This window comes from Lingula anatina, chromosome 4 (genome assembly GCF_051362555.1).
Source record: "Lingula anatina isolate TDL-2025a chromosome 4, LinAna3.0, whole genome shotgun sequence".
Lineage (NCBI taxonomy): Eukaryota > Metazoa > Brachiopoda > Lingulata > Lingulida > Lingulidae > Lingula > Lingula anatina.
The window spans coordinates 24379314-24402847 of NC_141770.1; the positions used below are offsets into that span (position 1 = coordinate 24379314).

Consider the following 23534-nt stretch of genomic DNA (forward strand, 5'->3'; position numbering starts at 1 on the left):
ATTATTGTTGTTAAACATTTCCAAACATAACACAGACACAAAATACTGCTTGTGATAGAACCTTTATGAAATTGTGGTTATCTTTGAACATGTTTATTTCCTAACAGGAGTATTGCTATCATCTAAGGCATACAACAAGCTTAATTTCAATAAATTAACTAGAGATATTATATAAATCATAAAATACCATTGTGCTTTACATGTGCTCTATGAATAAATAACAATATATGGTCCTCTAATAAGTTATTTGATGTAACATAACTTCAGTATTTACACTAAACATCAAAGCAACTTTTAGTTTTTTAACTTTTACAGTAACAAGGTCAAACTATAGACACCATATTCCAGTATCTGAGCCAATAATGATTGTGTTCATAATGTCCACATAAACTTCGTAAATGCAAATAGATACTTACACCTTTAACAATACTAAAATGTCTTCAAAAATATATGATGATATAATATAATGATATAACAGTAAATAAAAACTATAACTGTGTACAATGAGAAGTTAAATGTGAGGTGTCAGACAGCAGTTAAGTGTCTCAAATATGATGATATTATCTAAAATCTTAAATAAAATTCCCAATGGAACAAAGATAGTTTAGTGTACAGTGAAGTAGAAAAGAGTATCTTGCTTTCCAAAAAAAAAAAAGCATGAATAAAATGAGGATCAATATTTTTGGAAAATAAAAGAGTTTTCAGAGAGTTATCAGCAACAAACCCAGTTGAGTGGGGAAAAAGAAACATCAAGGCTCTGCTGGGCTTTTGGATATAACATTATCTCTGAGTAAAAATAAAGCACTTCTGTGATGATAGTTTGCAAGCACCTTGCAGTAGAGATTCACAATTTTAAGATAATGTGTGAATAAGTTGCTGCTTATAGTAGTTTGCTAGTAATTTAAGTACTACAGTCTTAATTCAGCTCCCCCTTCTCCAACACACACACGCGCATGCATTCACACACACACACACACACTTTGATTAAACATATTCTGGTGCGTCATATTTCTTTTGTGCATACTTTTTGATATCAAATCTATAAATTTTTACTGCCATTCTTAAACGAATGTTCATTTATATATCATTATTTATGATTGATAATGATTAAAAATTACAACTTTAAGTATTTTATTTCTAAATGCACATCCAAACAGTTTAATGACTCAGTGAAGTATTTTGTACAATATATATCTGTACAAATTCACCTTTACTTGTAGAATTGTTTTTGCAAAAAATAAATAAATAAATAAATAATAATAATAATAAATTAATTAATTAGAAAGGTTGCAGTCTGTCTAGTTCAATTTGTATGCCAAGAAACAAATGCTGATAATAATTATGGTTAAATACTTTTTATACATAATACATGTTGCTTGTACCACAAAATCAATTTAAAAACGACAACATAAAATATATAACAATCAAATGTCTCTTCAGCCCCCCAAAAAGGCAAATAAGTTTTTTTTATCTACATCTGCCTCAATTTGGTATTCTTATTTGTCCTGTGTTCATAATATAAACTTCATGAACTGTGAATTCAGACAGTTACATCTGGTGCATCTTATCGATAATAACTAGATCTTTCCAATGGGAGAATTTATAGATACTGTACTTTTATGGCATAATTCCTTAAAATTTAAACATTTCTATAGAGTGGTAGCAATAAAATTAAAAAGCAGGCTACTCTATACCTCTGTTATATGCAGTAAAAAGACATGCTATACAGAAATATAATTTCTGTGATTATTAAATTATGTATCTGAAAGTTTGGTCGTTTTTCCCACTGAAAAGATATGAAACCTTAAACTTCGGGATCACTTTCTCTTTTGCAATTGCATCGATCAGCAGTGAGATCAACTTTCCCCCTTGTTTTCACTCCCTCGTTTCAGTTTTGCATCTAGCACAGTGTAACTAATCATCCCAGCCACTAGCATTCCAAGGTAGATGTAGGTCTTGACAGCCATACATATATAGGGCGCAAAACCAAAGGAAAGTGCTATAGCAAAACCCTGGAAAAACTTCATACTGGCATACGCTGGTTCTTTGTTGTTGCTGAACAGAGTTCCAACCAAACCTAGAAAAGAACAGAAGTATAAGTTATATTGTAAAGAAATGTGCTGATAATATATTAAGATATTGTAGATTATATGTATCTTTGGGTTTTTAGAGGTACATATGAACCGAGCATCGGTGGAGCATGAATTCCCAGTAACACATATAAACCACCGATGCTCGGTTCATATGTACCTTTAAAAACTTTCAACATGCCAAGGGATAAACTGAATAAATCACTCGATCATCCATCAAAGAGCTTTAGACTGATCCTTTCTTTAAATTTTTGGTCAGAAATTTAACCTACTTTCGTGACCCACTGTTCTGCCCTATTGATATACAGCATAGAATGCTACCAGAAAAATCAATTCAAATATCATTTTTCGGGTAAAATTAAACAATGCCTTTTGGCAATTCTCTTAGTTATACCAAGGAGTTATAACAGATCTGTTAGAACTCCTTGGTTATACTACTTGAAACTATATGATGGCAATTGGTTGGCTTTTGTGGCAAAAAATTGACTTCATATGCATCTTTAATCAAAAAGTTATTTTTACCAGCTATTAGCATACATTATACAGCGCAGCCTCAGCGTGTAAACTGTTCAGATGCCTGTAAGGCATCTGCAAGGCATCTGCAGATTTATAAAATAAATTGAGGCTTTTAACGCTTACAAAGTTATTCCTGTCAATGTATTAATTAACCTATTTCAAACTCATCACAGTTGAATGATGAATGGAGAAAAATCCAATTTTCAGAGTGCGTGTTACCCGCAAGCAAGACAGACTTAAGTTTAAGCATGATTTATAAATCAATAGCAGATTGAGACAATTGTCCTACCTATATTTTATTTTAAATTAAGCTTTGGAGACTAAAAAAGGCATAAAATTGTCTTGTAGCAAATGTGTGTGGCACTCCCGTGGCATTGCATGTAATGTCACCTTGCCAATGAAAGTCAGATAATCTTTTTTAATAAATAAATTAAGATTATGAATGCTGGACGAAAATAAGATATTGATCATTTAATTAATGCTGTTCCTTAATTATTGCGTTATTAAAATTGAAAGGAATCTACGTCACTTACTGCTCAGTTGGGTCGCCCATATCCCGTCAGCCACTCCCCACAAGCCAGTTATAACAAACAGCACTGCCTGTTGTTCTGGGATCGGCTGCCATGTTGCCAGAACCACACCAAGACACAAGTCAATCAAAGATGCTGTAATCACAAATGAAGTTTTAGAAAACACTCAACTGTTGTGAAGAGGTGGATTTTTAAATTTTTTATGGAATACAAAGTAAGAAAACTGCAAACTTAGGATTTTAGTCTGAAGATTGAAACGTGACTTTCATATTTATTCAGTGAAATGAAATGTATATAATTGATTAAATTAAAATGTGTTCAAGATGGTTTAAATATGCATTTAAACAATTATAAGGTAGCATTAGTACTGCTTACCTAGGCAGTAAATCGAACTCTTACAACTAAAACATAATTCATTATACAATGCTCCTACCTGTGCCCAACAAAGTGCGTGTGCTGATGTGTTTGGCAAGACGGCCATTGGTGATGGCGCTGGCTGCATTGCACACGCCAAAGCAGATCATTGTGTAACCAATCATTTCCATCCCCAAAGGACAGGTGATGAATGCCTGAAACGGTGTAAAGATCAGATTTAAATGCCAATTTACATGTATATAACACCATGATGATTTTCATAGCTTTATTTCAAAAACTGAGATCTGAAGACAATAACAAAGTGAAACTAATTTCGAACAAAATTTCCCTTAATTTGAGGTGACCTCTCCAAACACACACACCAACCTTAATCTTCTAAAGATAATCTCATATTACAGGTGCACCTATAGCTTTATTTTTTTGCTCTCCCATTTGCTTGGCATGTTAAAAATTGTTATAAAAATGCAAATGACACACGTGCAAACATACCTTAGTGAAATCACCAGCAATGAAAGCAGCCCTAATCCCAGTGTAAAACTGTAGAAAGACCAGGAGCTGCTGCCTGTGGTCCTTCACCGTTGACACCAAAGCCTTGAGTTGTTCTCGGGCACTGATGGGCTTACGCTGAAATATCTTCCTCAATCGGTCAACAAAGCACACTGTGATGGCCAGGCCGGCCAACACGCAGAAGAGGTAAACTGCTATGAGGATGTAGATAATGTGTTTAGGCAGTTCCTCCCCTGAATTGTGAGTAAGCTTCATGCTATGGCAGTAGCCCGAGCCACAGAGAGACAAGTGAGAATGGGACAAAGAAGAAAAGTTTGTGGATGTATTTAAAAGCGAGGGAGACGTGTCTTTAAATGTGCTGTTGAAGAGCATGACGATTGCTGTACTCCTGTTGGTGGACTCATCTGGTATGTAAGGCGTGCCTGATGCTTTAGGTTCCAAGTTTAAAGATGGTACCTCTGAGAGGTTGGAGTTATTCCCGTAAATGTACTCCAAGTGTTCAGCCATTGATACATAGTTTGGTGAGTTTAGCACCAAAGAAGCAGTCAAATTCCCAATAATGTTCGACATTTGCCAAATCATGAAAAAGATACCATAAAATTTATTCATGACATCTGCTGGCCTTTTCTTCATCACTGTAGCATAACTGGATGCAATGCTGGCTATATATGTTCCTTGGGCAATCCACATTGTGGCATTGGCAAACCCCGCCAAGGCAGAGGCAGGAACCAGCAGAAACGGACTTGGATAAAAATTGGCTGTCACATAACAGGCCTGCAGGGCCATGCCAAGGATGAGAGTGTTCTTAGGCCTTAGAATCTGTGTAACTGCAGTTCCTGTAAGAGAAGCCAGCACAAAGACACCATACATAACACTAAGGGACAAGAGGCCAAGGCCACCAGTTGGGTTCAGACTGCTCTGAAGATTACGAAGAGAAGTAAAAGAAGAAAACACGAACATAAAACTCAAGCTCAAGGCAATCAGGTTCTTCATATACTTCTTGGCTTCGCGTGGACGGGGTTTCTCATACATGGCATCGTAGGCAATTTTACGTGCATAGCGCGAGAGGAGTCCCTGCTGACTAGATGTGCTCTGTAGACTGTCATCGTTTGTGTAACCATAAACGTTTTCTCCACGGATTCGGAGGTAGGTTCGCGCTGCACGTGCGAGGAGCCCCTGAGTACTGGATGTGCTGTGTAAACTGTCATCGTTGGTGGAAGACTGATCGTCCTTGGTATCTTTGACCTCCTGACTCTGCCCGATGTCCTGTTGACTCATTATCAACTCAAAGACCTCGTTGGTGCTGTTGAAGGTGACGTGTCGTTCTTCGTTGTTAAGTTCAGAAGTGGGAGAGGAGGTGACTGAGACCTCGGGAACTTTTTCCACAGAGAATCTGGATCGGCTACGTGTCAACTCAAAGGCCACATTTGCAAGGACTTTGTTTGTTGGGGACGAAGGGTGCTTGATGTCCATGCACTTCTGATTGTAGCTTTCATTGTGTAGATCTAAAGCTTCTAATGTGTTTTGGTCGGTTTTACCAACGTGATCTTGTAGTTCCACCTCTCTTGATTTGGGCAAAGGGCCAAACTCTGGTTTCTTGGTAGTATTCTCTATCGTATTCACTGGGTTCACAGCAGGAGGCCCATTTGCCAGTTTTCTAGCAGCAGTTACAAGAAGTCCATGGGCACTTGACGCACTTTCCACACTGTCCAGATAGTCAGAATCATCCAGATTTGGCAGCTTATCATCAGGACTACCAGAAGCCATCGCCTTTTTCGGGCTATTATCTCTGACTTCACTGACATCTTTACAAGTGGTAGGTTTTGAAGCGACAGGAGAAGATTTCAAATAATCCCCATTCTCTTTTGTTTCAAAAAGACTCACTATACTGGGGCATTTCACCAAAAATCTTGGCAACACGTCATGTCCGATTTCTTCTAGGTAGTCTTCAAAACCGCCATGTGCGTCCTCTGCGTCTTCGTCAATGAAGATGATGTCCTCTATATCTGGATCGAAAGAAGCTGTGCTGTCTGACTGTGGCAGCATCTTCTCTTTGGCGTTCTTACTGGGTATTTTCTTTTTGGCTTCCATTATCTTTCAAGTCTGGAAAGTTGTTGAAGATTAGATTTATTAATCAATAGAACTTTGTTGTATGACATTTTTCATGAACTGCAGTGTGACATTGAAATTTTGCCTTGAAAATTAATTTTGCCTGACATTGGATCAATTTTGTAAATTGTTAAATATTGCCTCAGTTGTTAGGATCGCCTTTGTCTACTGTATTTATCTTCGGGTTTTGAGTAAGTCTTTAATGTGATCTTTTGTTTATTATTATTATTATTATTATTATTAGCATAATTATAATTATTATTACGCCTCATATGGTTGGTATTTCGTGCTTTATATACTGCTTAAATTATTATTCAATAAGCCAGTCGTAAAATCTTCTTGTGGCCAAGGTTCGTTGCTGATTTAATAGGGGCCTTTTAGGGCCAGGGATGCTACGATGGAAGCGATTAAAATCCAGCATTTTAAACAAGTATTTATTTTTTTATTTTTTATTTATTTTTTCAATTTTTTTTTTTTTTTTTTTTTTAGTTCATCTCACTTCTGACACTCTCAACGTTGTTTCGATGTTCCGGTTCTATACGGGATCACGCACGTCCGTGCATACACAGTTTGTAATTTGAGAAAACTCAGGCACGAAAGAACCACGTCTGTTTCCCCGAATGGCACAGGATGCCTAAAGCATCTTGTTCTGAAGGTCCTGCTCCATGCGTGTCCAGTCATTCAGAATGCTGACCTTTTCCACTGTGAACGGAACCGTGATAGGACCCATTTGGGTAACAGCTCAAGCATTGACAAAGTTGTTTTATATATAAAAATGAAATAAAATAATAGATAAATAAAAATGACAAGAAGCAAAGACCATGATGCGGAATACTTCAACCACCTGATGCTTGGTCTAATGCCTGTTTGCTGGCTTATGAGATAGGGCTTGTAAGATTTACAACGATTTACAACGATTTCAACAAAAAAAGGTTTTACTTCTATCCCATTTCCCGATTTAGAACAAACCGATGTAAACTTGAGTTAAAACCTAAGCTATCTTTGTTTAAACCAAGTTCTTCTTGTTTTAATCGTTCTGAACGCGAATCCAGCCTGTATGAGTAGGTAAATTACTTTCACTACTGTATACATTCAGCCGCTGTATAGCGATTTCTGCTGGTTATGAAAAATTGATATCCTTAATGTTTTATCTTGCTGTAATTTCTGCTACATTATTGCCTGCATCGACAGGTAACCTAGGTTAGCACTTTCTGTATGAGATTTCCAGTGCGTCATGCTTCACAAATAGATATTTTCAGTTTTTTTCAGTGAATAAACATTGTACATAACAATATAATGCTATTTACTAATCATGAAAAGATGTTTCACTGTGTAAAGGACTTCTTATAGTTACAAAGCGAAAAGATTATAGTCAGTCTGTTGTTTACTTTGTTTGTCGCATTTTTTACACAAAACGTATCGCCTGTGTAGTATTACCAGTATATGCAGGAAAAAAACACCCTAGTTCTTTTCGTTATAAAGTGACCTGCCATCTTTTTTCCTAAGACTTGCCTACGTACACTGTAATCTAATTGGTTTCCCAGTTTTGTGTTTACCTTCAAGTCAGGCGTTGCTTGATTTGAGGTTTAATACAACAGAAAATGACAGCAAACCTTTGAAATAATGTTTGGTTTGTTTGACATGATTTTTGAACAAATAAAGAAGAGCCGAAAGGAAGTCACATGTCTATTAAGTTGCCTTGTAAATGAAAGAGCGCGTGTGAGCTGCATAGGAGGAAGGGAGATAGTTAAACTGAAAATGTCACTATATGTAGCACGTCACATGTAGCTTCCTGTATATTATATGTAAACTTTGCTTCAGTGTGATATTGGCCACTAAACGCAAGCTTCATGTAGGCTTTACGAAAACAGTATGACTATTATTACGTACATACATTAACTTGGATTTAGTGTAATATTGGCCACTGAACTTAAGCTTTATATAGGTTTTACGGAAACAGGATGATCATTATTAGGCCTAAATGTCTACATGTAAATTTTGCTTCAGTGTGATATTGACCACCGAACGTAAGCTTCATATGAGTCTTACGGAAACAGCATGGTTATTGTTACCTACATACATTAAACTATGCTTCCGTGTAATATTCGTCACAAAACTTCACATAGGTTTTACAGGATCAGTATGATTATCGATCCTTGCGTATCGGATAGGCATTGAATGGCGCTGTATTAGAAAAGCTTGCACGTTCGTTATCAGCCAGCCTTGGTCAATATTTATAACCTTGCTTGACCACAAGATGGCGATTAATTTGGTGCAAAAACAGACCAAAAATCTTGGGATTAACGAGTAGTAGGCTTATCACGCGAGGAGATGCCAATTAAAATTTTTCGCATTAAAGGGATAATAACTCTTCGTATGAGATCTATATTTCACAATAAAAACCTTGTGAATAACTCATAGAAATACAATATATTCTGTTTTACCACAAAAACAGCAGTTATAGCTTTTATTCTGATATTTGAACTTGTCTTTAGACCACGTGACCTCCATTGATGTCTATACTCTGTTAAAATCTCTTAAGAGATTTTAACAAAAAACCAAACTTTTTAGAAAAAAACCAGGGACTAACTTTGAATGTAAAAATGGATTCATTAACCATTGGTAAGTATGGGAAAATTGTTGTTTACTCCAGGAAAATTCATTTTTTGGCCGAAACGAAGAGTTATTATTGCTTTAATGGTATGATAAATAGGCCTAGTCGAGGCAACTCAAATATCGTCTTTGTATCTGTGTACGTTTTACTTTGAATATGAATAAATTGTTCAATAGGTGTTTCTGTGCTCTAGATTTATGGATTCTAATTATTCACTAATAATAATAATAATAATAATAATAATAATAAGTATAATTGTTGATGTTATTCAATTATTTATTCTTTATTACTTTTTTCTTATTTATTTATTCATTTATTTCTTTATTTAATCTTGCAATCTTGAGCATGATAAGATGACATCACGTTGTCTATACTGGTAACAAAATTTAATAAAAAAAATAAGCCCCCAAAGACTTTGACCTTGGCAATTACGTACATCCCAGTCACATAAAAAAAAACACGTGGATCGCGGTGACATAAATAGCCATAGTCATCAGTAACACAAATCCAGATTTAGCCCTATGCGCTCCAGTTGGCAGAGCGGAGATGCTGACTCACATGTAGGCTACTATCCATTATACTCCCTATCACCCTGAGAGCAACGGTCAGAACAGTGGCTGCAGAGTCTCAGATCTGCATTAGGGGAGATCTGCTACTACACCGATCTTCAGGGTAAAAGAAAGGCGCCTGCTGATACAGACAAAGACACATCATACCTAGATTTGCACTAAAAATCTATTTAAACCCTGGTATAAGAGCTGATAATGGTACTCGAGAGAATAATTAACTACAGGCGTTCTATGAAAATCACCTAATATCGAAGGCAGATTGCATAATTAGTAATGCAAATAAAAAGGTGTGTTTTGGGGCTCACGCGATCTAGTTTTTCATAATTGCCGAGGCTAGAAGGATAACTAATGAGACTTTGCGATCGCACTCATATCACCTATCTCTCATATACATAAATTTACGCCTTAAGTGTCATTATTTTACACAAACCTCGTGGCCATTTCTAAACATAAAATAAACCGTATTCACCTCCTAGTGCACTGTTTTATTTGCTTAGCAAATGGCTCTTCATTAAACTCAACAAAACGGCAAAGTCTTAGGTTTCAAATACAATACATTTAATGTTTGTTTTGAAATCGAAGCAAGCTGGATGTTTGCGTAGGCGCGCTAATCTCACCACATACCGCGGTACTTTTTTAATTTTATTTTAAGCGACGTTCAGTGCTGAAATGGGACTGCATACAAGTCCCGTATATCGAACTCTATTTTCCGAGTGCCGTTATCAATTAAACAACAGTTTATTCAATATCAAATACTTTCAGCTCTTTGCTTTATTTGCATTCATTTGCATTTTCCACATGCATTATATTCCTGCCTCTTCTTATGCACAGCTTGCGTCTGTGTCAGGTGCTAATGTTAACTTGCACTTCATATTGAAGTAAGAATAAAAAATGTCTGGTTTATGAAACGTGCCGCAAACATATACACCATCGCCATAGAGTACAATGTAACAAACCGAGCGAGATATTATGCCAATAGAGTTACGCAATAATTTAACAGTTTTGTATATTTTGTGCCATAGTGCAATGGCGGATCGGGCGGGGAGAGGGAGGGTATACCGGACCACCTCCTTCCCCCCCACCCCCACCCCCACCCCACCCCCTCTGCCTTAACTTCTAATGTAACCCGTTCTACGTCTATACTACCAATTCAAGAACAAATCATTACCGAAACGAAATAATAGCAAGCAGATTTTCCACCAGTGAACCCTAGCTACATATCGGTATGAATTTATCCTTGTCTACTATTTCACATTTATCCTTGTACCCCCCCCCCCCCCCCCCCCCCCCCACTAGCAAAATCCTGGACCAGCCAATGCATGCGTCCTCTCTGATTTATTCATGAACATCTTTTTGATGCTATATTGCATGTTAAGTGGTATTTATATTTTACAGCCTTGATAACGATTGCTATTGCAGCTTATTCAGTCACGTAGTTCAATGTATAAGTTAGCATCAATCAACATGACAAGGAAACAGACGCATTTACACGTGGATTTATTCTTCAATATACTTAACCTGCATGGTTATGTAGGATTCCATTGATTTCTATCCAAATTAGCGCGGTGTTGGTCGTTTTCTTGCATAGAAAGTGATTTATTGATACAACGACGACGACGGAGTTAAGGTAGCTTTATCGGCACATGGAAGAGTTCCTACATTTCTCTAGGCATCCTATACTAGAAAGCCCTTACATTGCTCTCTCACTCTCTCTCTCTCTCTCTCACACACACACACACACACATAGACAACTTATAAATTTCAGCATTAAGGTTATCAGGCAACGAACATAATGTATATGTCCACAATGATAACTCCATCCTTTTCTGTATTCAAACCCTTTGTTAAAAGCTTTATATTCACGACACCAAGAAAAAATCAGATGGTTATTATACTGCAGGTAAGTGAGAGTTCCCATTCAAGTAACTTACCTGTGCTGTTTCAATAATCAAAATTTGATGTAAATCTTGCCATCACTTTCCGACATATTTCGGCTGCACCTTAACCGTCACTAACGTCTTTATAGGAGGTATCGTGTTAATGAATACGCCTTCGGATGATCTTATCACACAATCAAGTTGCGTCATGAGGGAATTTTCACGGTAACCACTGGCAACACAGTCACTCCTTTTCCGTGTCATTGATACAGTATTCTTGACCTTTGTGAAACTGAAGGACAACGTCGTCGGAGAACCTGTATGACGCTTGCATCAGCTGATCGCAGCCACTCGATTCCGCTATCGCTTCTCCCGTGTTTATTCCGCTGACTCATGCGCCACTCTGCTATGCTGGATCATTTCCTCGAATCAATAATCCGCCCAGCTCGTGCTTTACACTCGTGATCAAGCCTGGCTTTATTATGTAGACTGAATAAAACGACCTGGTTCTCCTTGGGTTAAATCAATACTTCGAAACGGCGGGTTAATCGGAGTTCGCTGAATGAAAAACATTCCCCGCATATTATGTATTTATCCACGCCGTTTGGTTCACGTGCACGTGCTGATGTTTACATGTAGGTTACAATTCCCTGAACCTAAAAATAGAACAGGGGATTCCAACAGGGGATTCCAACAGAAAACGACAGGTGACTTCTTGGGGTTTTTTTTAAATTCAGCGTGACTACATTAATAAGTAAAATACATTTGGATACATTTTATTTGTTTGCCCATTCTTTCTTCCCTTGTACATGGAGCTTATTCCAGCGAAGTTGTTAAACAGGAATATACGCAAAAGGCATCCATTTCCCTCGTTATCCAAGGCATAAGTACAGTGTATTAGAATAACAATACGCACAATACGCACTGAATGATGCAATGAAGTAGCCAGCAATTTCAAAAGGGGGGTTCTTTTTCTGAAAAAGTGGACCTTTTCCCATAAAAACTTCATGTACCTAGATCAAATCTTACCCAGAGTGGACCTTTTTAGCCAAAGGGGCGGTTCTTTCGAACCCCCCAAACCCCCCTGGCTACGGGCCTGCATGATCATGATTCATCTAAAACTTAAAATCTGGCGCAACCTTGCGTTCAATGGGTAAAATATTTCAGCGCTTTCACACTGAATACAGTGGGATTCATATTACAGGTGAAGGTGGAGTGCGTTCTCATTAAATAGATCCTTCTACCTGGTAAACAACAACTTCATTGGGACTCTCGTTGAACGCAATAAAAAAAAAGATGACTACGCCTCCCCATGGCGTTAAGTGAATTAAAGAAAATCTGCTTATTAACCCAGTGCGTTTGAAACAAAAGGAGGCGTGTTAGACTGTTAATCTGATTGCGACTAATTCAAACGAACATAAAATAACTACGTGTATAATAAACCACAAAATAATGCTCAACAGATTAACACTAAAGGACACCCCTCAATGTAAAACAAATTAAAATAATACTACAACTAATAATAATAATAATAAAAGCAATCAGTCACTTTAAAAAGAAAAATTATGAAATATGTGATAAAACGTAAGTAGTGAGTAAGCATAAGATGCTCGTCATTAATCTAATTTTATACGACTCCCCGGAGGGAGTGGGCCGATCCTGGAGGTACTGCAATACCAGGCCAACCCGTGGCAGGGGTGGAGCAAGCTCCTGACGCCCCGCCCAGTTCCAAAAATCAGTTTAATATCGAAGTCCCCTGTAGGAGACGTATCAGATATTAAGCTGATAAGAACAGATACTACACTTTGATCTTAGCCAAAAGGCCGAGAAGCGATACCCACTAACGGCTAGTGAAGTGATGTCGACCTGTAAATCTCAACCGCCTTGATGACTTGGATATCGTGTTTAGTTTTTCAACATCGCCAGCTTCTTATATTCGTCTGGTTCGTTAACTGCAGTATTCGACTGCGTCATTGCAATATCGCTTTATGGCAATGATTTTGAAAGTTGTGACGACCTGCATTTTCAGTTCTTAAATCCCCTATTTATCCGATATCAGCGAGGCACGGGACGTTCGCAAAAGCGCCATTTCGCCCCATCGTATGGATCACAGCCGATTCACTGCATTGTTAGCGAACATTATTCCAAGTTTGAAGAGAGGCGAAGCCCGTCCGTACCCGCCGGATAACGTTCCGTTGCTGAAAAGCAGGTTAACGTGCATTTTGTGCTTCTCTGACAGCCTATTGGAGCAAACTTGGATGGCGTCACAGACAGTTAAAGGGATAATAACTCTTCGTTTCGGCCAAAAAATGAATTTTCCTTGAGTAAACAACAATTTTCCCATACTTACCAATGGTTAATGAATCCATTTTTACATTCAAAATTAGTCCCTGGTTTTTTTCTAAAAAGTTTGGTTTTTTGTTAAAATCTCTTAAGAGATTTTAACAGAGTATAGCCTTCAATGGAGGTCACGTGGTCTAAAGACAAGCTCAGATATCAGAATAATAGCTACAACTGCTGTTTTTGTGGTAAAACAGAATATATTATATTTCTTTGAGTTATTCACAATGTTTTTATTGTGAAATATAGACCTCACACGAAGAGTTATTATCCCTTTAATGCACGACGTCGTTTTGACATAATAGTCTGTTGTGTCACCGCGTAACTTGGAGATGTTGTTTGTCAATAGGACGGGGCAAAAGATTTCGGAGATGGTTTGCATTAGTTTAAGCGACTGCGGTCTGTGCGCAATTCGGTTGCATTTGAATTTATCCCACAAGTGGAGGAATTTTCGAGGAGTTTTTGCTTGCTGTACGCTTCATGCATTGCGCATTGTCGTATCCAAACAAATATCTGTGTAAGTATGCCTAGATCGTATCAAGAAGGGAGCGTTGTTAGTTAATTTTATATATCACATGACTTTGTGAGTAGACTGAGGAGAGTTGTTATTTTTTAAATTTTATGCGACTCCCCGGAGGGAGTGGGCCGATCCTGGAGGTACTGCAATACCAGGCCAACCCGTGGCAGGGGTGGAGCAAGCTCCTGACGCCCCGCCCAGTTCCAAAAATCAGTTTAATATCGAAGTCCCCTGTAGGAGACGTATCAGATATTAAGCTGATAAGAACAGATACTACACTTTGATCTTAGCCAAAAGGCCGAGAAGCGATGCCCACTAACGGCTAGTGAAGTGATGTCGACCTGTAAATCTCAACCGCCTTGATGACTTGGATATCGTGTTTAGTTTTTCAACATCGCCAGCTTCGTATATTCGTCTTGTTCGTTAACTGAAGTATTCGACTGCGTCATTGCAATATCGCTTTACGGCAATGATTTTGATCCAGAAGAAAGTTGTGACAAGCTGCATTTTCAGTTTTTAAATCCCCAATTTATCCGATTTCTGCATGGCACGGGACGTTCGCAAAAGTCTCATTTAGCCCCATCGTATGAATCACAGCCCATTCACTGCATTGTTAACGAACACAATTCCACGTTAGAAGAGAGGCGAAGCCCGTCTATACCCGCCTGATAACGTTCCGTTGCCGAAAAGCAGGCTTACGTGCATTTCGTGCTTCTCTGACAACCTATTGGAGCAAACTTGGATGGCGTCACAGACAGATAATTCAATTCAATTCAATTTATTTCTCTACTGGTACATAGATTGTCATGACCTTGTACAATGTGATATACAAATGACGATACAATACAGTTAGTGCATTACCATCTTTACATAATGAAGAAGAGTACTAGTAAAATTACTCATAAAATATTCTATCTAAGCAATGAGATAAACCTTGGTGTGATTATAATATGTGATAATACACGACGTCGTTTCGACATAATAGTCTGATGTGTCAGTGCGTAACTTGGAGACGCTGTTTGTCAATAGGACGGTGCAGAATATTTCGGAGATGGTTTGCCTTAGTTTAAGCGACTGCGGTCTGTGTGCAATTTGGTCGCGTTTGAATTTATCCCACAGGTGGAGGCATTTTCGAAGATTTTGTGCTTGCTGCACGCTGCAACATAAATTGCGCATGTCGTATCCAAGCAAATATCTGTGAAAGTATGCCTAGATCGTATCAAAAAGGGAGAGTTGTTAGTTTATTTTATTTTTAACATGACTTTGTGAGTAGACTGAGGAGAGTTGTTATTTTTTAAATTTTATGCGACTCCCCGGAGGGAGTGGGCCGATCCTGGAGGTACTGCAATACCAGGCCAACCCGTGGCAGGGGTGGAGCAAGCTCCTGACGCCCCGCCCAGTTCCAAAAATCAGTTTAATATCGAAGTCCCCTGTAGGAGACGTATCAGATATTAAGCTGATAAGAACAGATACTACACTTTGATCTTAGCCAAAAGGCCGAGAAGCGATGCCCACGAACGGCTAGTGAAGTGATGTCGACCTGTAAATCTCAACCGCCTTGATGACTTGGATATCGTGTTTAGTTGTCAACATCGCCAGCTTCGTATATTCGTCTGGTTCGTTAACTGCAGTATTCGACTGCGTCATTGCAATATCGCTTTACGGCAATGATTTTGATCCAGAAGAAAGTTGTGACAAGCTGCATTTTCAGTTTTTAAATCCCCAATTTATCCGATTTCTGCATGGCACGGGACGTTCGCAAAAGTCTCATTTAGCCCCATCGTATGAATCACAGCCGATTCACTGCATTGTTAACGAACACAATTCCACGTTAGAAGAGAGGCGAAGCCCGTCTATACCCGCCTGATAACGTTCCGTTGCCGAAAAGCAGGCTTACGTGCATTTCGTGCTTCTCTGACAACCTATTGGAGCAAACTTGGATGGCGTCACAGACAGATAATTCAATTCAATTCAATTTATTTCTCTACTGGTACATAGATTGTCATGACCTTGTACAATGTGATATACAAATGACGATACAATACAGTTAGTGCATTACCATCTTTACATAATGAAGATAAGTACTAGTAAAATTACTCATAAAATATTCTATCTAAGCAATGAGATAAACCTTGGTGTGATTATAATATGTGATAATGCACGACGTCGTTTCGACATAATAGTCTGATGTGTCAGTGCGTAACTTGGAGACGCTGTTTGTCAATAGGACGGTGCAGAAGATTTCGGAGATGGTTTGCCTTAGTTTAAGCGACTGCGGTCTGTGTGCAATTTGGTCGCGTTTGAATTTATCCCACAGGTGGAGGCATTTTCGAAGATTTTGTGCTTGCTGCACGCTGCAACATAAATTGCGCATGTCGTATCCAAGCAAATATCTGTGAAAGTATGCCTAGATCGTATCAAAAAGGGAGAGTTGTTAGTTTATTTTATTTTTAACATGACTTTGTGAGTAGACTGAGGAGAGTTGTTATTTTTTAAATTTTATGCGACTCCCCGGAGGGAGTGGGCCGATCCTGGAGGTACTGCAATACCAGGCCAACCCGTGGCAGGGGTGGAGCAAGCTCCTGACGCCCCGCCCAGTTCCAAAAATCAGTTTAATATCGAAGTCCCCTGTAGGAGACGTATCAGATATTAAGCTCATGAGAACAGATACTACACTTTGATCTTAGCCAAAAGGCCGAGAAGCGATGCCCACGAACGGCTAGTGAAGTGATGTCGACCTGTAAATCTCAACCGCCTTGATGACTTGGATATCGTGTTTAGTTTTTCAACATCGCCAGCTTCGTATATTCGTCTGGTTCGTTAACTGCAGTATTCGACTGCGTCATTGCAATATCGCTTTAGGGCAATGATTTTGATCCAGAAGAAAGTTGTGACAAGCTGCATTTTCAGTTCTTAAATCCCCAATTTATCCGATTTCTGCGTGGCACGGGACGTTCGCAAAAGCCCCATTTCGACGCATCTTATGGATCACAGCCGATGCACAGCATTGTTAACGAACACAATTCCAAATTTGAAGAGAGGCGAAGCCCTTCCATACCCGCCGGATAACGTTCCGTTGCTGAAAAGCAGGCTTACGTGCATTTCGTGCTTCTCTGACAGCCTATTGGAGCAAACTTGGATGGCGTCACAGACAGATAATGCACGACGTCGTTTCGACATAATAGTGTGATGTGTCACTGCGTAACTTGGAGACGCTGTTTGTCAATAGGACAGTGCAGAAGATTTTCGGAGATGGTTTGCGTTAGTTTAAGCGACTCCGGTCTATTCACAATTCGGTGGCGTTTGAATTTATCCCACAGGTGGAGGCATTTTCAAGGATTTTTTGCTTGCTGCACGCTGCAACATAAATTGCGCATGTCGTATCCAAGCAAATATCTGTGAAAGTATGCCTAGATCGTATCAAAAAGGGAGAGTTGTTAGTTTATTTTATTTTTAACATGACTTTGTGAGTAGACTGAGGAGAGTTGTTATTTTTTAAATTTTATGCGACTCCCAGGAGGGAGTGGGCCGATCCTGGAGGTACTGCAATACCAGGCCAACCCGTGGCAGGGGTGGAGCAAGCTCCTGACGCCCCGCCCAGTTCCAAAAATCAGTTTAATATAATAATAATAATAATAATTTATTGAGCACTGAAATGTTTTTACATTTAGAGGCTCTCTAACTACTATACATTATACATACGAAAAGATAGTAATGATAGTAAGTAAATGAAAGAGAGAAAAAAAAAAATTATACTTATATAATGTTACACAATATACATTCTCTTAATATGCAGGTGAGATGCATGAAATCATTTGTGCACTTCCAGTTAATTACGTTTTTTCATAATTTTACTTACAAAATTCCCTACTGCAATCGCACTCTGCTCAGTGGGTGGGTTTAGAATGATGTCAAGCTGTTTGACCTCGTCTGTTTAATATCGAAGTCCCCTGTAGGAGACGTATCAGATATTAAGCTGATAAGAACAGATACTACACTTTGATCTTAGCCAAAAGGCCGAGAAGCGATGCCCACTAACGGCTAGTGAAGTGATGTCGACCTGTACATCTCAACCGCCTTGATGACTTGGATATCGTGTTTAGTTTTTCAACATCGCCAGCTTCGTATATTCGTCTGGTTCGTTAACTGAAGTATTCGACTGCGTCATTGCAATATCGCTTTAGGGCAATGATTTTGATCCCGAAGAAAGTTGTGACGAACTGCATCTTCAGTTCTTAAATCCCCAATTTATCTGATTTCTGCGTGGCAAGGGACGTTCGCAAAAGCCCCATTTCGACCCATCGAATGGATCACAGCCGATGCACTGCATTGTTAGCGAGCACAATTCCAAGTTTGAAGAGAGGCGAAGCCCTTCTGTACCCGCCGGATAACGTTCCGTTGCTGAAAAGCAGGCTTACGTGCATTTCGTGCTTCTCTGACAGCCTATTGGAGCAAACTTGGATGGCGTCACAGACAGATAATGCACGACGTCGTTTCGACATAATAGTCTGATGTGTCACCGCGTAACTTGGAGACGCTGTTTGTCAATAGGACGGTGCAGAAGATTTTCGGAGATGGTTTGCGTTAGTTTAAGCGACTCGGTCTATGCACAATTCGGTGGCGTTTGAATTTATCCTACAGGTTGAGGCATTTCCGAGGATTTTTTGCTTGCTGCACGCTGCAACATAAATTGCGCATGTCGTATCCAAGCAAATATCTGTGAAAGTATGCCTAGATCGTATCAAGAAGGGAGAGTTGTTAGTTTATTTTATTTGTAACATGACTTTGTGAGTAGACTGAGGAGAGTTGTTATTTTTTAAATTTTATGCGACTCCCCGGAGGGAGTGGGCCGATCCTGGAGATACTGCAATACCAGGCCAACCCGTGGCAGGGGTGGAGCAAGCTCCTGACGCCCCGCCCAGTTCCAAAAATCAGTTTAATATCGAAGTCCCCTGTAGGAGACGTATCAGATATTAAGCTGATAAGAACAGATACTACACTTTGATCTTAGCCAAAAGGCCGAGAAGCGATGCCCACTAACGGCTAGTGAAGTGATGTCGACCTGTAAATCTCAACCGCCTTGATGACTTGGATATCGTGTTTAGTTTTCAACATCGCCAGCTTCGTATATTCGTCTGGTTCGTTAACTGAAGTATTCCACGGGACGTTTGCAAAAGCCCCATTTCGACGCATCTTATGGATCACAGCCGATGCATAGCATTGTTAACGAACACAATTCCAAGTTTGAAGAGAGGCGAAGCCCTTCCGTACCCGCCTTATAACGTTCCGTTGCTGAAAAGCAGGCTTACGTGCATTTCGTGCTTCTCTGACAGCCTATTGGAGCAAACTTGGATAGCGTCACAGACAGATAATGCACGACGTCCTTTCGACATAATAGTCTGATGTGTCACTGCGTAACTTGGAGACGCTGTTTGTCAATAGGACGGTGCAGAAGATTTTCGGAGATGGTTTGCGTTAGTTTAAGCGACTCCGGTCTGTGTGCAATTTGGTCGCGTTTGCATTTATCCCACAGGTTGAGGCATTTTCGAGGATTTTTTGCTTGCTGCACGCTGCAACATAAATTGCGCATGTCGTATCCAAGCAAATATCTGTGAAAGTATGTCTAGATCGTATCAAGAAGGGAGAGTTGTTAGTTTATTTTATTTTTAACATGACTTTGTGAGTAGACTGAGGAGAGTTGTTATTTTTTAAATTTTATGCGACTCCCCGGAGGGAGTGGGCCGATTCTGGAGGTACTGCAATACCAGGCCAACCCGTGGCAGGGGTGGAGCAAGCTCCTGACGCCCCGCCCAGTTCCAAAAATCAGTTTAATATCGAAGTCCCCTGTAGGAGACGTATCAGATATTAAGCTGATAAGAACAGATACTACACTTTGATCTTAGCCAAAAGGCCGAGAAGCGATGCCCACGAACGGCTAGTGAAGTGATGTCGACCTGTAAATCTCAACCGCCTTGATGACTTGGATATCGTGTTTAGTTTTTCAACATCGCCAGCTTCGTATATTCGTCTGGTTCGTTAACTGAAGTATTCGACTGCGTCATTGTAATATCGCTTTAGGGCAATGATTTTGATCCCGAAGAAAGTTGTGACGAACTGCATCTTCAGTTCTTAAATCCCCAATTTATCTGATTTCTGCGTGGCACGGGACGTTCCCAAAAGCCCCATTTCGACGCATCTTATGGATCACAGCCGATGCACAGCATTGTTAACGAACACAATTTCAAGTTTGAAGAGAGGCGAAGCCCTTCCGTACCCGCCGGATAACGTTCCGTTGCTGAAAAGCAGGCTTACGTGCATTTCGTGCTTCTCTGACAGCCTATTGGAGCAAACTTGGATGGCGTCACAGACAGATAATGCACGACGTCGTTTCGACATAATAGTCTGATGTGTCACTGCGTAACTTGGAGACGCTGTTTGTCAATAGGACGGTGCAGAAGATTTTCGGAGATGGTTTGCGTTAGTTTAAGAGACTCGGTCTATGCACAATTCGGTGGCGTTTGAATTTATCCTACAGGTGGAGGCATTTCCGAGGATTTTTTGCTTGCTGCACGCTGCAACATAAATTGCGCATGTCGTATCCAAGCAAATATCTGTGAAAGTATGCCTAGATCGTATCAAGAAGGGAGAGTTGTTAGTTTATTTTATGTTTAACATGACTTTGTGAGTAGACTGAGGAGAGTTGTTATTATTTAAATTTTATGCAACTCCCCGGAGGGAGTGGGCCGATCCTGGAGGTACTGCAATACCAGGCCAACCCGTGGCAGGGGTGGAGCAAGCTCCTGACGCCCCGCCCAGTTCCAAAAATCAGTTTAATATCGAAGTCCCCTGTAGGAGAGGTATCAGATATTAAGCTGATAAGAACAGATACTACACTTTGATCTTAGCCAAAAGGCCGAGAAGCGATGCCCACTAACGGCTAGTGAAGTTATGTCGACCTGTAAATCTCAACCGCCTTGATGACTTGGATATCGTGTTTAGTTTTCAACATCGCCAGCTTCGTATATTCGTCTGGTTCGTTAACTGAAGTATTCCACGGGACGTTTGCAAAAGCCCCATTTCGACGCATCTTATGGATCACAGCCGATGCATAGCATTGTTAACGAACACAATTCCAAGTTTGAAGAGAGGCGAAGCCCTTCCGCACCCGCCTTATAACGTTCCGTTGCTGAAAAGCAGGCTTACGTGCATTTCGTGCTTCTCTGACAGCCTATTGGAGCAAACTTGGATAGCGTCACAGACAGATAATGCACGACGTCGTTTCGACATAATAGTCTGATGTGTCACTGCGTAACTTGGAGACGCTGTTTGTCAATAGGACGGTGCAGAAGATTTTCGGAGATGGTTTGCGTTAGTTTAAGCGACTCCGGTCTGTGTGCAATTTGGTCGCGTTTGCATTTATCCCACAGGTTGAGGCATTTTCGAGGATTTTTTGCTTGCTGCACGCTGCAACATAAATTGCGCATGTCGTATCCAAGCAAATATCTGTGAAAGTATGCCTAGATCGTATCAAGAAGGGAGAGTTGTTAGTTTATTTTATTTTTAACATGACTTTGTGAGTAGACTGAGGAGAGTTGTTATTTTCTTAAATTTTATGCGACTCCCCGGAGGGAGTGGGCCGATCCTGGAGGGACTGCAATACCAGGCCAACCCGTGGCAGGGGTGGAGCAAGCTCCTGACGCCCCGCCCAGTTCCAAAAATCAGTTTAATATCGAAGTCCCCTGTAGGAGACGTATCAGATATTAAGCTGATAAGAACAGATACTACACTTTGATCTTAGCCAAAAGGCCGAGAAGCGATGCCCACTAACGCCTAGTGAAGTGATGTCGACCTGTAAATTTCAACCGCCTTGATGACTTGGATATCGTGTTTAGTTTTTCAACATCGCCAGCTTCGTATATTCGTCTGGTTCGTTAACTGAAGTATTCGACTGCGTCATTGTAATATCGCTTTAGGGCAATGATTTTGATCCCGAAGAAAGTTGTGACGAACTGCATCTTCAGTTCTTAAATCCCCAATTTATCTGATTTCTGCGTGGCACGGGACGTTCCCAAAAGCCCCATTTCGACGCATCTTATGGATCACAGCCGATGCACAGCATTGTTAACGAACACAATTCCAAGTTTGAAGAGAGGCGAAGCCCTTCCGTACCCGCCGGATAACGTTCCGTTGCTGAAAAGCAGGCTTACGTGCATTTCGTGCTTCTCTGACAGCCTATTGGAGCAAACTTGGATGGCGTCACAGACAGATAATGCACGACGTCGTTTCGACATAATAGTGTGATGTGTCAGTGCGTAACTTGGAGACGCTGTTTGTCAATAGGACGGTGCAGAAGATTTTCGGAGATGGTTTGCGTTAGTTTAAGCGACTCCGGTCTATGCACAATTCGGTGGCGTTTGAATTTATCCTACAGGTGGAGGCATTTCCGAGGATTTTTTGCTTGCTGCACGCTGCAACATAAATTGTGCATGTCGTATCCAAGCAAATATCTGTGAAAGTATGCCTAGATCGTATCAAGAAGGGAGAGTTGTTAGTTTATTTTATTTTTAACATGACTTTGTGAGTAGACTGAGGAGAGTTGTAATTTTTTAAATTTTATGCGACTCCCCGGAGGGAGTGGGCCGATCCTGGAGGTACTGCAATACCAGGCCAACCCGTGGCAGGGGTGGAGCAAGCTCCTGACGCCCCGCCCAGTTCCAAGCAAATATCTGTGTGAGTATGCCAAGATCGTAGCTCAAGAAGAGAGAGTTGTTAGTTTATTTTATGTTTAACATGACTTTGTGAGTAGACTGAGGAGAGTTGTTATTTTTTAAATTTTATGCGACTCCCCGGAGGGAGTGGGCCGATTCTGGAGGTACTGCAATACCAGGCCAACCCGTGGCAGGGGTGGAGCAAGCTCCTGACGCCCCGCCCAGTTCCAAAAATCAGTTTAAAATCGAAGTCCCCTGTAGGAGACGTATCAGATATTAAGCTGTTAAGAACAGATACTACACTTTGATCTTAGCAAAAAGGCCGAGAAGCGATGCCCACTAACGGCTAGTGAAGTGATGTCGACCTGTAAATCTCAACCGCCTTGATGACTTGGATATCGTGTTTAGTTGTCAACATCGCCAGCTTCGTATATTCGTCTGGTTCGTTAACTGCAGTATTCGACTGCGTCATTGCAATATCGCTTTAGGGCAATGATTTTGATCCCGAAGAAAGTTGTGACGAACTGCATCTTCAGTTCTTAAATCCCCAATTTATCCGATTTCTGCGTGGCACGGGACGTTCGCAAAAGCCCCATTTCGACCCATCGTATGGATCACAGCCGATGCACTGCATTGTTAACAAACACAATTTCAAGTTTGAAGAGAGGCGAAGCCCGTCTGTACCCGCCGGATAACGTTCCGTTGCTGAAAAGCAGGCTTTCGTGCATTTCGTGCTTCTCTGACAGCCTATTGGAGCAAACTTGGATGGCGTCACAGACAGA

The 23534-nt window shown here is 40.2% G+C and overlaps 1 protein-coding gene, 9 non-coding genes and 3 pseudogenes across 10 annotated transcripts; all 13 read right to left on the minus strand.

The window, feature by feature from the left end:
- Positions 1-45: 45 nt before the first annotated feature.
- LOC106151526 (putative potassium channel regulatory protein unc-93) lies at positions 46-11820 on the minus strand. The gene is made up of 5 exons (XM_013524844.3): positions 11242-11820; positions 4001-6121; positions 3570-3705; positions 3140-3271; positions 46-2077 (listed from the first exon to the last, which is right to left on the minus strand). Exons 2-5 carry the CDS (start codon positions 6107-6109, stop codon positions 1857-1859), a joined length of 2598 nt encoding a protein of 865 aa, XP_013380298.2. The 5' UTR covers positions 6110-6121; positions 11242-11820; the 3' UTR covers positions 46-1856.
- A 1010-nt stretch (positions 11821-12830) lies between these two features.
- On the minus strand, positions 12831-13022 carry LOC112042584 (U2 spliceosomal RNA). The gene has a single exon (XR_002886586.2). It is a non-coding gene; the product is annotated as a U2 spliceosomal RNA (small nuclear RNA).
- A 1140-nt stretch (positions 13023-14162) lies between these two features.
- LOC112042583 (U2 spliceosomal RNA) lies at positions 14163-14354 on the minus strand. Its single transcript, XR_002886585.2, has one exon. It is a non-coding gene; the product is annotated as a U2 spliceosomal RNA (small nuclear RNA).
- Positions 14355-15361: 1007 nt separating this feature from the next.
- On the minus strand, positions 15362-15553 carry LOC147762618 (U2 spliceosomal RNA). The gene has a single exon (XR_015334247.1). It is a non-coding gene; the product is annotated as a U2 spliceosomal RNA (small nuclear RNA).
- A 1006-nt stretch (positions 15554-16559) lies between these two features.
- Positions 16560-16751, minus strand: LOC147762619 (U2 spliceosomal RNA). Its single transcript, XR_015334264.1, has one exon. It is a non-coding gene; the product is annotated as a U2 spliceosomal RNA (small nuclear RNA).
- An 811-nt stretch (positions 16752-17562) lies between these two features.
- Positions 17563-17765, minus strand: LOC112041384 (U2 spliceosomal RNA; annotated as a pseudogene).
- A 192-nt stretch (positions 17766-17957) lies between these two features.
- On the minus strand, positions 17958-18073 carry LOC147762620 (U2 spliceosomal RNA; annotated as a pseudogene).
- Positions 18074-18883: 810 nt separating this feature from the next.
- LOC112042586 (U2 spliceosomal RNA) lies at positions 18884-19075 on the minus strand. Its single transcript, XR_002886588.2, has one exon. It is a non-coding gene; the product is annotated as a U2 spliceosomal RNA (small nuclear RNA).
- A 700-nt stretch (positions 19076-19775) lies between these two features.
- LOC147762621 (U2 spliceosomal RNA) lies at positions 19776-19967 on the minus strand. Its single transcript, XR_015334259.1, has one exon. It is a non-coding gene; the product is annotated as a U2 spliceosomal RNA (small nuclear RNA).
- Positions 19968-20777: 810 nt separating this feature from the next.
- On the minus strand, positions 20778-20969 carry LOC147762622 (U2 spliceosomal RNA). Its single transcript, XR_015334260.1, has one exon. It is a non-coding gene; the product is annotated as a U2 spliceosomal RNA (small nuclear RNA).
- Positions 20970-21670: 701 nt separating this feature from the next.
- LOC147762623 (U2 spliceosomal RNA) lies at positions 21671-21862 on the minus strand. Its single transcript, XR_015334256.1, has one exon. It is a non-coding gene; the product is annotated as a U2 spliceosomal RNA (small nuclear RNA).
- Positions 21863-22673: 811 nt separating this feature from the next.
- On the minus strand, positions 22674-22814 carry LOC147762624 (U2 spliceosomal RNA; annotated as a pseudogene).
- Positions 22815-22894: 80 nt separating this feature from the next.
- LOC147762625 (U2 spliceosomal RNA) lies at positions 22895-23086 on the minus strand. Its single transcript, XR_015334265.1, has one exon. It is a non-coding gene; the product is annotated as a U2 spliceosomal RNA (small nuclear RNA).
- Positions 23087-23534: the final 448 nt, after the last annotated feature.

Bases quoted from the DNA above. Each gene is read 5' to 3' on its own strand.
- LOC106151526 (XM_013524844.3), bottom strand. From the start codon at position 6,109: ATGGAAGCCAAAAAGAAAATACCCAGTAAGAACGCCAAAGAGAAGATG. The intron at 3,706-4,000 runs GTATGTTTGCAC...ACACCGTTTCAG, and splicing joins TTGCTGGTGATTTCACTAAG to GCATTCATCACCTGTCCTTT. The intron at 2,078-3,139 runs GTAAGTGACGTA...GTTCTTTTCTAG, and splicing joins ATGGGCGACCCAACTGAGCA to GTTTGGTTGGAACTCTGTTC.